We start from the raw sequence: 12,748 nt of genomic DNA, 5'->3' as shown, positions 1-12,748 counted from the left end.
TCACAAGGTGACTGGCATTAGGAAGTGAACAATCATTTTCCAAGGTCCTAGTGGATTTGGGGCGGGTAATCATTTTCCGAGCAAGTAGAGAATCATTTTGACCAGAATTCCTTTTCAGAGGAAAATGCGCACTTGTACGCCTGAAAATTGTATTTTCTACGTAAACCATTTTCCTGCCCATGAAAATTTTTCCAGCCTACTTTTCATGGGCAAAACATACAGACCCTTAATAGATAATAGCTTCTTTGTTGATTTAACAGCTTAACACCCTCATTTATTAACAAAAATCCTCAATGGAGTCCTGGAGGGGGAACAATATATGCACATTCAACAATTTAAAGTCACCAATGAAAAATATAATAATTCCTGGTGATGTCTCAATGTAATCCTTCATTTCTATTATAATAATTCCTGTAATTTCCTCAAAGTCAACAGACCAACCATTCTACCAAAACTCAGAAACAAAATTGAATAAAAGAACACATAATTAAAGCTACATTTCATTTTCAGTCAAGGTTTTGACAGAAAATCTCTCTCTCTCTCTCTCATGTTACTGCATTTTTTGCTGTTATACTCTCACTACAGCAGCATTCTCACTCCCACTAGGTTTTCTTTTTCTATTCCATTCTTTATTTTTGCCTTTCAAGGTATTTTCTTTTATGGCAGGTTTGATAAATTTCTTACCATCATCCTTTTCTGCTTTTTTGTGATGCCACTTATTAGATCCGGAGAAGCCCAACTTAGCCATTTTAGGAAACTTGGAATCCAGAGACACAGTAGCAGAGGGAGCCAAGTATTGATCTATCTCCCTCCTCATCTTCTTCACACTATTCGGCGGTGATGGGCAAGAAGAAAGTTCAGTCACAGAACTCCGTTTTTTGGATGATTTAGTTTCGCCAGAACCAAATGCAGCATAGAACTCTTTAAAAGCATTTTGCTTTGATTCTAGTTTTAACCTCCACTGATCAGGCCGTGCTGCAAATCTGCAACAATAATCAATAAACAAGACCAATGAACTCCAACACTTCATTTATAGGCAGACAATACTACTTAAAAAGCATGTTAACAAACTCGAACTCACTATGGCCAGAAGTACATAACTGCTTTCAACTTCTCAAAAAAATAGCTAAAGAAAGCAGCAAAAGATGTAACCAATCAAATTTCAGAATAGTAAATCAAACTTAAGAAACAAGGGGAACGTTTGGTCAGATTCTAGAATCCAATTCTTGCCCATAATCCAATTTTATAATCTGATGTTACATTTGGTTTGGATTATAAAAGCAGTCTCCTATATATATAAAAAGAAATAGAAATCAATTCTTACATTTTTTTTAAAAATTTCTTGTGTTTAAAAGTGACCTTTTCGCACTTAATATTTCATATCCAACTCCTCATGCAAGGTTAGCAAGATGAGATTTACAATATAGATTCTGAAATCATTTTCCATAAACAATGTAGCTAATGAGATTCTAGATTCTGGAATCAGTTCCTTAATCTGATTCGGACAATCAAAAATCAGAAACTGAAATCAAAATCTAACAATCCATACCAAACTCACCAAGTAAAAACATAGCTCAACCAGCATATTTTTGAATACTGTGTGATGTTTCTAACACCATGTTTTGCACTAAGAAGTTCTTAACTAGAAATCCAGAATGAAGTTGTTCCATAGGGGAGACAAAAAAGCTACACATCACGCCATAAAACAACGGTATTTTATCTTACCCATCAATGTCTAGCTTCCTTAAGAGATATGGGCCCTGCTTTGTCTTGGAGAGCTCAGCTCGCACAGCTAACAGCTCAGATGCTATGGTCTCTTTCAGTGACATGTTACTGGCAGTGAAACACTTTTCAACAGTAAATGAACCTGATGGGTGCATTGAAAGCTCTCCAAAGTGAGCGCGAAGCCTTCAGAAAAACCAAATTAGGAGGAAAAATACAAGCGAAGGATGGAAAATTTAGACTAGCAATACATTCAAAATCCTTAAATGAAATTCCTTTGGAGAAGTTAAAATAAAGATGGAAGCCATCTAAAAGTGTAAAAGCAAAATTTGTCAAATAACTACTAAACAGAGACATGGAACATTTCAGTGTTATTGCTACATTCCTTCATAAGAAAAATGAAAGATATGTAAACACAGGAGATAACATGTTCAAAATAAGTATGTAACATCTAATCTTATTTTCCTTTTACAGCTACCTCTATGTATAATGTATGCACATATGCAAGTGAATATTCACATACAATTAATTGTATATACATCAAAACATGTACTTGCATCTGTGTGATATTAAACAAAACAAAAAATTTGAATGGCAATTGAAGAATTTTTTAAAAAATATTCCATTCGGCAGTAATGAAAAATTAAAACATGCAAATGAAGGAATACTAGACAAAAAATGTGCACCATAATCAATAAAATATTGGCCAACCTATTTATCCTGAAATACATAATCTTTTTATGATTTATAAAACATGGTAGCTAGTTGACTTATTAAATCTTAATATTTCTTAACCATAAGCATTATTAGATCATGTTTATTACCCAAAGGCAACAAGCAACAACAAAGCGCTAATCCAAACAACTAGTCCAACATCATTTTAGATCATGTTTACCACAAATTTTCCATCAGAACCCTTAACCGTTGACTTGGTTTGCATTCCACATTATTCTCCTCTAGTTGGAGAAAACTTGTCTTCGAGTTTTAAAGTGCTTGAGAATGATCGTGACAATTTGTGGTTCATCCTTTTTAACGAAAATTCATCTTTGTGTCTCAATGTTGTGTTGAACCATTAATTTCAAATTACAATCTTCTATCTTTGACAAAGTCTACGTTGTACCCATCTAAGATGATTAGGTCAGCTTGAGGTAGTGATAGAACAACTGCATCATGAACAAAAACTATAGATGTCTCCAAAAGATCTTCCTTAGGCTCTTTTGACGTATTTTTCACATTTCATGATTTTGTTCTTGCGTTGATTCTAGAGTTGTAAGCACACTATTTTCTGAAACTAATGTTTGATCTGTCTTTTTTTCAATCTGCTCTTGGACTGATGGTACCACAGGAGTTGATTTTCATGGATATACCTTGAGTAGATATTGTTTGTCTGAAGTAACACGTAAAATATTTCACTCCACATCAAACGTAACTTGTACATGTAAAATCCCATCTCGACCCAACACAATATGACAATCTTTTAGAGGAACTACCTTGCACTCAACACCATGGATAAAATTTCTTTGACGAAACTGAACGATATAGCCATAATCACAATAATCACAATAAATCTTATTTTCAGTATTCTACAGATTCTTCTCAGAAAAACTTGTGGAAATCAAGTTTTCCTCGTATTGATTATTGCACAATACCCTGAATGACTTCCCAAAAGATAAAACAAATCTACTCCAATATCATCTCTATTTATTCCAAGTTTAGTTCTGATATCAAATCTGATGCAGGACGGTGAGGGAAGAAACGAAAAAAAAAATATGAGGGATTTAGAGAATTTGATCTAAGATTGGGTAATCCCAAAAAGTATAATAAAAATTTTATTTCAATGATTGTAGGTATGACCACAATCCCAATGAAGATGGTTAACGATTTGTAAGGTAAGGAAAGAATTAAAGGTTAAGGTTATGAAGAAAGGATTAAGAGTTGAAATTTGTAAGTTTCAAGAATTAAGAATCAAGAATTAAAAAAATCAAGAACAAGGAACTAAAAGAAAAACAAAAGAATAGAAAAAATAAAATAAAGATCAGAAGAAAAGAATGTTATATTAGACTCATTCCAAAATGACCTCACACCAAAAGATCAAGCTCAAGCTTTCTTTTTATTCATCATATTCATCATTAAAAAAACCTTAATACAATCTATATAAAGAAAATAAACTAAGAGTCCTAATCAAACTAAAACACCAAATAAATAACCTAATTTTTGTAACTTTCTCTCTTCTAATTTTTCAACCCTAATAAACTTAAATAAAAGACAAACTAAACTTACTAAATAACCCATAAATATTATACTACGACCATGGGCCAATAAAACATAAAAATAAGTCCCAAAAACATAAAATTGAAATCCTAAAACAAAAAAATAATTAACAAATCTAAAATAATCTCAAACGCTAAATCTAGACCCAAATAAGTGATAACTTAAATAATTACAAATTTTGCATCAAAACTCTTGACCGTTGACTTGATTTGTTTTCCCTCATTAACCCCATTGCCTTATTTATTCTTTCACAAAAATTGTAGTATTTGTATTGTATTCAACACAAAAGAGTGCCTCTCATATTAGAAATTTTAAGAAAAACATAAGAACATATAGCTCCATAACTTACTTCACAATCAATTTGCGGGTTTGTTTAGCAGAAACACCGGAACAAATAAAACACTCGAGAACCCGTCCTCCACCAGCATCTTTTGCCGTTTCAAGCACATGGTCAGCTTCCATGGATGTAATGCTTGTGATGTATGACTGAATGAATTCCTGTGAAAAATAGATAGTATTATAAAGCATGGAATTGAATAAATTGCTATGCTGGCTGTTAAATTGTGCATAGTATGATCTTATCTCTCACGTGAAATGAGAATAAATAAGAGGTGTGAAGCAGATAATTAGTAGAAGAAGACCCATCAAATAGCCTAAATGAATAGAAGTGGATCGTCAAGAAAATCAGTAGCTCATAAGTGAAAGAAAACAAATCATGAGAAGAATGGAGGCAACTCATGATCCATTGAATGATTTGCAGTAATAGTGGAAAGAAGACGGAAAAACCATGAAAAAATTGCAATTTTGAAAATAACGAGTGTTGACTCATAGAATTACTAATGTCCAAGGGAATTGCATGGTTCAGGAGCACATTTTTCATAAATGATGGCAGGATATCAATCTGGAGAGAAACCTGAGACCAATATGCCTCCAGCCAAAAAAGAGAGGGGAACAGTTTGTATATTTAATTGCTTGTAAAGAATAAAAGAAAACTTTGACTAGATGCTGGGAAAAAACAAAGAAGAATGTTCAGCATACACTTGAATATTTAAAAACCGTTTGTAGCATCAAACAACCCAAGACATGCATCTTATCACCCTTCACCCATTTCCAATTGGACTTGTCTTCACAGCAGAAGTAGCTCTCAAGAAATAATATTCGAGGCACAATGCAGCTAGGATATTCAGTCTTTGAACATACTGCAGCAGCAAGAGCCTGACTACACTGCAAAAAAAGTAAATGAAAAGAAAGCTCGTGATTAGCCATAAAACAATAAGGATTTATAAGAAGAGTAATAATTTTGACTTCCTAGAACATAAATGTATACCAAGAAATATATATTTTTGATGAACATAATATGGGCCCCATTCTATCATTGAGAAATTAAGAACACCGACTTCCTTGAATTCATACAAGAAAACAGAAATATGGAAAATGTAAAAGAGATGATATAAAACTACAAACCTTTTGTTCATGGGAATGAAGCCTTTGACTCGCAGCGAGGATAGAAGCAACCACTCCTGACCTTCCAATTTCAAGAAGTTCCTTAAATTTTCCACCAAGTTCCTCCCAAATCAAGTCCATCTATGGGGACCAAAACAATCAGGAAAACTTAATTAATTTTCTCACAAGAACAAATTATACCTCAAATGTCCACCATTTATGGATATGCAAAGAATACGACGTGTAGTCATAAAAAATATTTTTTTTAAAAACCCATACAACTTATCACTCTCATGTATCATATTTCTCATACAATCTATATCATATATCCTGGACATCGAATGCAGAAAAAAGTTACTACGGTTATCAGAACCCACCAGAAGTTGTTCAAATGTAAAAGAACTGAATAAATTCATGAAAAGCAAGACCATGTTTTCATTTTCGTAAAGTTCAGTTCCAAAGGAAGGCAACTCTAGAAGAAACTCCAGATTAAACAACTCTTGGTGAAATTAAAACTAGGAAGGTAGAACATTTTAACAACCTTTTTTTTAAGTTGGCACATTTGAGAACCATTTACAATTTATTGGCATCTTCATCGGTACTTCCATGGGCACGTTTCAGAAAATGATTAATTTTTGGCAAGGGATTTTAGATTGTTGCACAAGAAATAATGGGCAGGCAACCAAATACATGGTCACTCAAATGGGACCTACCTTTTTATAATTATGGTTCAAAAGTAAGAGCAAATTTCTACAACCAGGCAAGATCTACAGCAAATATTTGTCGGCGTAGTATTGTATGAGTCATTGACTAAAGTTCATAAGCACATCCTCAAACACAACCCAAATGATATGCTAGATCAGACCAAACTCACACCAAAATTAAGGGCCTTGAGGTCTCAATAGTACAAGACCACGGAATCCCCTGGGCGATTGGAGTAGCATGTATTAGAACATAAACAATATTCTACACTTGTGGCCTTCACAGAGCAGTTTACTGAACCCCACCCAAGAGAGTGTAAAAACAATTGCACAATAATTGATAATCAATTTTCTAGCAGCACACTCAGTCCAGCATAATATCGAGAACTTTCCATAGTTGCATTTAATACGCAGAAGTTGATCGTGATATGCATAAATCATTAGCAAAGGATTTGTTGGGAAAATGTACATGTACAAGCAGGACAACGATATTCCAGAACACTCTAAAATGTTACAGCACGTACTTGACCTTGACATCTTGCAGAAGAAACTAATGCCTGGATAACAAAGCTGCCACAATGATCAGATGAGATCTTGAATAATGAAGTTCGGAAAATTTTTGTGAAAATTTCATTGTACAAGGTCTCAGGTGCTACTTCCAAAATAACCTGCAAATGTCATTTAAAACTCAATCAAACATATCATTTTCTCAGTTTTTCATGTATATATATATATATGGTATTTTACGAGGTGTTCAGCTCATTTATATTCTAAAGATAAATTTTTTCCAGAATCATTAATTGGAAGAAGATGCAAATATTATGTATCCTTCACAGATAAGTAGCCTACCTCCATTAAATGACTGAAAGCATTGTTCTTTAGCAAATCCAAAATGTATCGCACTACAGTAGTATCTATAAAGCTCCCTTCAGAAATATTTTCTTCATGGCAGCCAAGGAGAATGGGAATTACGTGTATCAAATCTTGATCCTCTCCCACTAATAACTTCAAAGCAGTCTGTAAGAAGAATTATAAACTTGATAAACTAAACCATTCAGTGTGCACTAAACCCCATTCAGCCAAATACTTGATAAACTCAAAGTAGTTGGAAAATGAAAAAAGTTTGGGCCACAAAGCAAGCTTTCTAAAGTTGAAACCTAAAAAAAATGAACTATAGTTGCTCAGTTTTCCAAAGAATGAGCTATATCTGAAACAAGTCATCTAGTCATGCCAAGCAAGAATTGTATACACTTATTGAAAATCACAAGAGTAAATTAGCTTAATTTTATTGCCTGATTTTGAGAAGTGTAATTAAAACAAACATGCGTAAATAACAGTAGATTGTGTACCTGCAGAACCAAACTACTGTGCTGGTCAACTTGCAGTGTTGCAATGTCTTGTCTAGCATATTTCAACATCTCCGTGATAAGAAATTTAAGTAGACCAGGGAAACCTTGCTGAAGGTATGGTGGATAATTTCCACCAGGTGCCCTGGTATTAAACCGCTCTGCCAGAGTAGCAGAGGACTTTGTAACGTGAAACTCCTTTGAAGAATCAAATGGTATTCCTTTACACATACAAAGAAGACTTCGAAGAACATGAGATCCATAGCGGCTACACATCACATTAACAGGATTTACTACAATCACCTGAAAAGGAAAACAAATGAAGTAAATGCTTTGTAGGGCATTTGGTGGACCAACCTCAGAGTATGTTCAATAGGTACCTTAAGTTTCCCAAATAAAATAAATTATTACATATATGATACCTGGCATATCTTAGTTAATGCCTCCTCAATAACAGAGTAGGCCTCTTTATCCTGAAGATGCATTGTTAAGGACTTGATAGCTGTCTCAGCCACATGAGATCCTGATCTATCCATTGCAATAAGAGGAAACTCTTCAGCACAGCTTTGGAGGAAACCGCAAAGTTGATCAACATCACAGCCTTCAAGGAGGGTTTGTAAAGTGTGACTTATGATATAGTCAGTTGCGAGTTCCAACTCTTTCCCCCTAGTTTCCTCCAAAGCATTACCACATATGACGGACCGTTCTTCTAAGTCAATCCCACTACCTTCGAAAATATTTGTAATTTCTGTGAAGTATTTTGTTGTTTCAGGATCAACCTGTTTCCTATATGGATTTTATTCAAATAGTGAGCTTGTTAACACTGACAGAAAACGATCATTATCCATGAAATACACGAAACCAAAAAATAAAAATAATAATAATAAAGGGATATAAATATAAGAAGAAGAAGAAGAAAAAGAAATCCATTGTGTAATTTAAAAAAATAAAAAGTTCAAACCTGAGAACAACTGATGCTTGAGGCACAGAGGAGACATTCTGATGCTTTGAAGATTTTTGAGCAGATTGATGTTCTTTCGATGGTCTGCTCTTTTTCCTTCCGTGCCGCTTGGATAAGTTTTCTTCCTCCCTAGACATCTGGCTATTTTCTACTAAATTATGAGTTATGGGTGGTCTTCTTGATGGTAGGGCCTTTGAACTAAAACCAGTAATAGACTCGTTCCCTACAAAACTTTTTCATATGAGAATACCTAGTGAAGAATAATAAATAATAAAAAGAGGGAGAGAGGAACCAAAGCCACAAGAGAGTGTTGGAAACGATGGTTGATTAGATTAAAATAATTTTTTACCACAAGATGAAGAGCTTGAAGACGATGATTTTGAGAGAGAGAGGAACTAAAGCCCGGTGGTTGAAGATGAGAGATAGGGAAAAAGAGGGAGAGAGAGAGAGGATAACTTACCGGATAACGTTGTTCGTTGTCGTTCACTAGCGAAGATGATGCTTAACGCTGTGTTTGGATTGAGAGAAGGGAAGGGAAGAGCAGACAAGACTTGTTTCTTTTCACAAAAACCCTGACCGCTCCAGTGAAGACCGAAGAGCTGAGAAGATGTGAGGAGAAAACCAAAATTAATTAAAGGACCCTAGCAGAGGGACTTATTTTTAAATAGTCCTTAAATTTCTCGCAGTAGCTGGAGACATTATTTTAATTACCGTCGAATTCACCACTTTTATTTAAGAAAATCCTGCTTTTCACACTGCATTGGTGTGATGGTCAATTGGTCATAGATTATTTCCTTCAGATACGTATGAAAACATCAATGATTATGTGCACCCCTCTTCGTCGACGCATTGTGAAACGCAGTGAAAAACGAAATCCCCCTGACATGACTATTTTATTTATTGTCAAACTCAATTTTTTTTTCTTTTCTATGTCGAGTTCATAGTTTTTATGGTCAAACTCACCACTAATTATTGTTAAGTTCATCGCTTTTTATTTATTGTCTTGACACCGGTAAACCCCATCTATTTTTAATTTTTAAATTTTTTTTTACTAAAATACATGAAAAGATCAACTAAAAACTTGAAATAACGACTTGTTAAAATGATTTCATCACAAAATAACTATTATTGATCGATTTTTATTTAAACCTAAGAAATAAAAAAATGAAAAAATCTTAATTTTTTACACATTTTCAAAATGTTGAAAATCCCCATAAAAGTGACTTCTTCATTTTAAACTCTTTCCCCAATGAAATGAAGTCTTCAAAACAAGGTTGAGATGTCAAAAATCCTCTTCTTTTTTTTTTTTTTTTATTATGAAAACAATGAACTCGAACAATTTAGGTATTCAATCGTGAGAAATGTGAGAAGCAATAAGAGAGACAAACGAACAAATGTCATACTTGGAAGTAACATCGTCTTGTAACTCCTTTAGATTATACGCTTGATTTCATCTGTTTATTCATTCATCACAGTCGAATTGGAATCCCCATCTAAATTCACTGTGTAATTAGGAATTGTGAAGAAAAGTTTACTAAATGGACTACTAAAAGATAGTCCAAAATTTAAGAATTTTTTATAAGAATATCCCTCCATTAGGGTCCTTAAATTAATTTTCTAAAAAAAAAAAATTATGAAAAAACATATGTAAAAACAATATAACATTAATAAAATTTCAAAATATGGATTAGAAGTTTCTGATTGAGCTAATTTTTTGTGAGGATGATCTCTACGATGGGAAGATCATCCGGAAAAAAAAAAACAGTCCAATCTGAAACTTAAAGTGATTTAGAATGTGGACCATCAATTTTTTGTCAATTTTGATCAATAATTTGTATATCACTTTTGATGAATTTAGAAGTTTCAAATTTAGCTGATTTTTTATGAGGATGATCTTCTTATTATAGTGACCATCTTCTCAATACAAAACCTCTAACCCATATTTTGAAAAACCATTGTTTTAACATATGTTTTTACATATGTCCCTTGAACCGCCACCATATGTATATATATATATATATATATATGGAGCGGTTTGACAGCCCTAAAGTTTGCCAAACATTTTTTGTAGATCACTTTTGATGGAGTTAGAAGTTTTGGAATAGGCTGATTTTTTGTGATAATGATCTTTACGGTGAAGAGATCATCCTCACCAAAAATCAGCTCATTTTGCAACTTCTAACCCTAGTTTTTAAGTTGAAGAATCATGGACTGTGTAGTTTTTGTAAATCAATTTTGATGGGGTTAGAAGTTTTGGAATAGGCTGATTTTTGGTGAGGATGATCTCCTCATCATAGATATCATCCTCACAAAAAATCAGTTCATTTCAAAGCTTCTAACCCATGTTTTGAAAAATGTTTGGCAAACTTTAAGGTTTCTGAACTGTTCCCATATATATATATGGTCCCGTTCAGCACCAAACATTTTGGCCAACCATTTTTGTCCTACATGGGTTAGAAGTTTTGGAATGGGCTGATTTTTGGTGAGGATAATCTCTACGGTGAGGAGATCATCCTCACAAAAAATCAGCTCATTCCAAAACTTCTAGCCCCATGTTTACAAGTTGAAAAATCGTGGACCGTCCATTTTTTGTAAACCATTTTTGATGGGGTTAGAAGTTTTGGAATGGGCTGATTTTTGGTGATGATGATCTCCTCACAATAGAGATCATCCTCACCAAAAATTAGCCAATTCCAAAACTTCTAACCCATGTTTTGAAAAATGTTTGGTGCTGAACATTTCCATATATATATATATATATGGTTTGGACTTTTGATCCAGTGATGACTCTTATTTGACAATTCTGTCAGTGGGGTTAAAAGTTTTGAAATAAACTTTTTTTTTTTTCCGGTGAAGATTAAAAATAAAAATAAAAATCAGTTCATTCCAATATTTTCATATAGTTGCTATTGCCAAGCCAACTTTTGTTACTGTCACACCAAATCCTATGTAAATCACCAAAGAATTGCACATAATTGGTGTGCCATTAACAAAAGTTGGTGTAACAATAGTAGCTATCTATTTTTAATCCCATCCAAAATTGGTTTACAAGTCGAAGAATTGGTCAAATTTTACCATTAACTTGTAAATAATTTTTGATGGGGTTAGAAGTTTTATAACAAACTGAATTTTTTTTATGATAATGTACTTGCCATAGAGATCATCTCCACAAAATAACAGTCCATTCCAAAGCTTCTAATCCATACATATAATAATAATAATAATAATAATAAATAAATAAAATAGTCGTGATAAATTAACGTTCTTTTTATGCTCTCTAACATGGCAATACATATACCCATAGACCTTTTCCTTCGGGATATGCAAGGAACAAGATCTATGGTTATGTTCAAATGCACATAATATCAGTGTCAATTTCACTGGTATTATGTACATTTCAAATATTTCGTGAATATCAAGATTTGAATTCAATGTTTGCTATTTTTTAAGATTGAGGTTAGCACTTTTTCTTTGTCCATGAGTGAAGCTCACCATTTATATTCACTAAAGAAAAATGTTAGCTTCAACTTCTAGGTTGAGACTGTCCCCAACACTAGGGGTGCAACTTGGTTCAGTTCAAACCAATAGCTTTGGAGTGGTTTGGTTCGGTTTGGTTTGGAACAAATTACGGTTAGGTTATAGGTTACAAAAATAGAGAACCGATCAATTTGATTTGATTTTCAGATTAAGCTTGTATAGAATTGAACCAAATCGATAACCAAACCCTTATATAATAATTATATATATATAGGGAGTGGTTCAGCAACCCTAAAGTTTGTCAAACATTGTGCCAAACATTTTTCAAAACATGGGTTAGAAGCTTTTGAATGAGCTGATTTTTTGTAAGGATGATCTCTATGGTGAAGAGATCATCCTCTTAAAAAATCAGCTCATTTTGAAATTTCTAATCCTAGTTTACAAATTAAAGAATCGTGGATCGTACAATTTTTGTAAATCACTTTTGATGGGGTTAGAAGTTTTGGAATATGTTGATTTTTGGTGAGGATGATCTCTTCACTGTAGAGATCATCCTCACAAAAAATCAGCCGATTCCAAAACTTCTAACCCATGTTTTGAAAAATGTTTGGCAAACTTTAGGACTGCTGAACCGCTCCCATATATATATATATATATATATAGGGAGCGGTTCGGCGGCCCTAACATCTACCCAGTTCCTTGCCAAGTTTTTATGGCCGTCAGATCTCAATGCATCCGACGGTTTGTAACCCTAACCGGTTTTAAAGTTAAAAACTTCTCTAGTTAACTAACGCCCCCTGTAACATCTTTTTATTATGTTTTAAATC

General features: G+C 33.5%; 1 protein-coding gene across 1 annotated transcript; it reads right to left on the bottom strand.

Moving 5' to 3' along the window:
• Window positions 1–373: 373 nt before the first annotated feature.
• On the bottom strand, window positions 374–9,069 carry PUM23 (pumilio 23). Its single transcript, XM_086458304.1, has 11 exons — window positions 8,905–9,069; window positions 8,445–8,667; window positions 7,906–8,269; window positions 7,487–7,786; window positions 6,987–7,154; window positions 6,662–6,805; window positions 5,458–5,577; window positions 5,032–5,217; window positions 4,343–4,491; window positions 1,726–1,908; window positions 374–983 (listed from the first exon to the last, which is right to left on the bottom strand). Exons 2-11 carry the CDS (start codon window positions 8,579–8,581, stop codon window positions 569–571), a joined length of 2,166 nt encoding a protein of 721 aa, XP_086314430.1. The 5' UTR covers window positions 8,582–8,667; window positions 8,905–9,069; the 3' UTR covers window positions 374–568.
• Window positions 9,070–12,748: the final 3,679 nt, after the last annotated feature.

This window comes from Akebia trifoliata, chromosome 1 (assembly GCF_017979445.1).
Source record: "Akebia trifoliata isolate Shusen 1 chromosome 1, ASM1797944v1, whole genome shotgun sequence".
Lineage (NCBI taxonomy): Eukaryota > Viridiplantae > Streptophyta > Magnoliopsida > Ranunculales > Lardizabalaceae > Akebia > Akebia trifoliata.
Note: the sequence above shows the minus strand (reverse complement) of the source record. Positions and strands in the feature narration are given on the sequence as shown.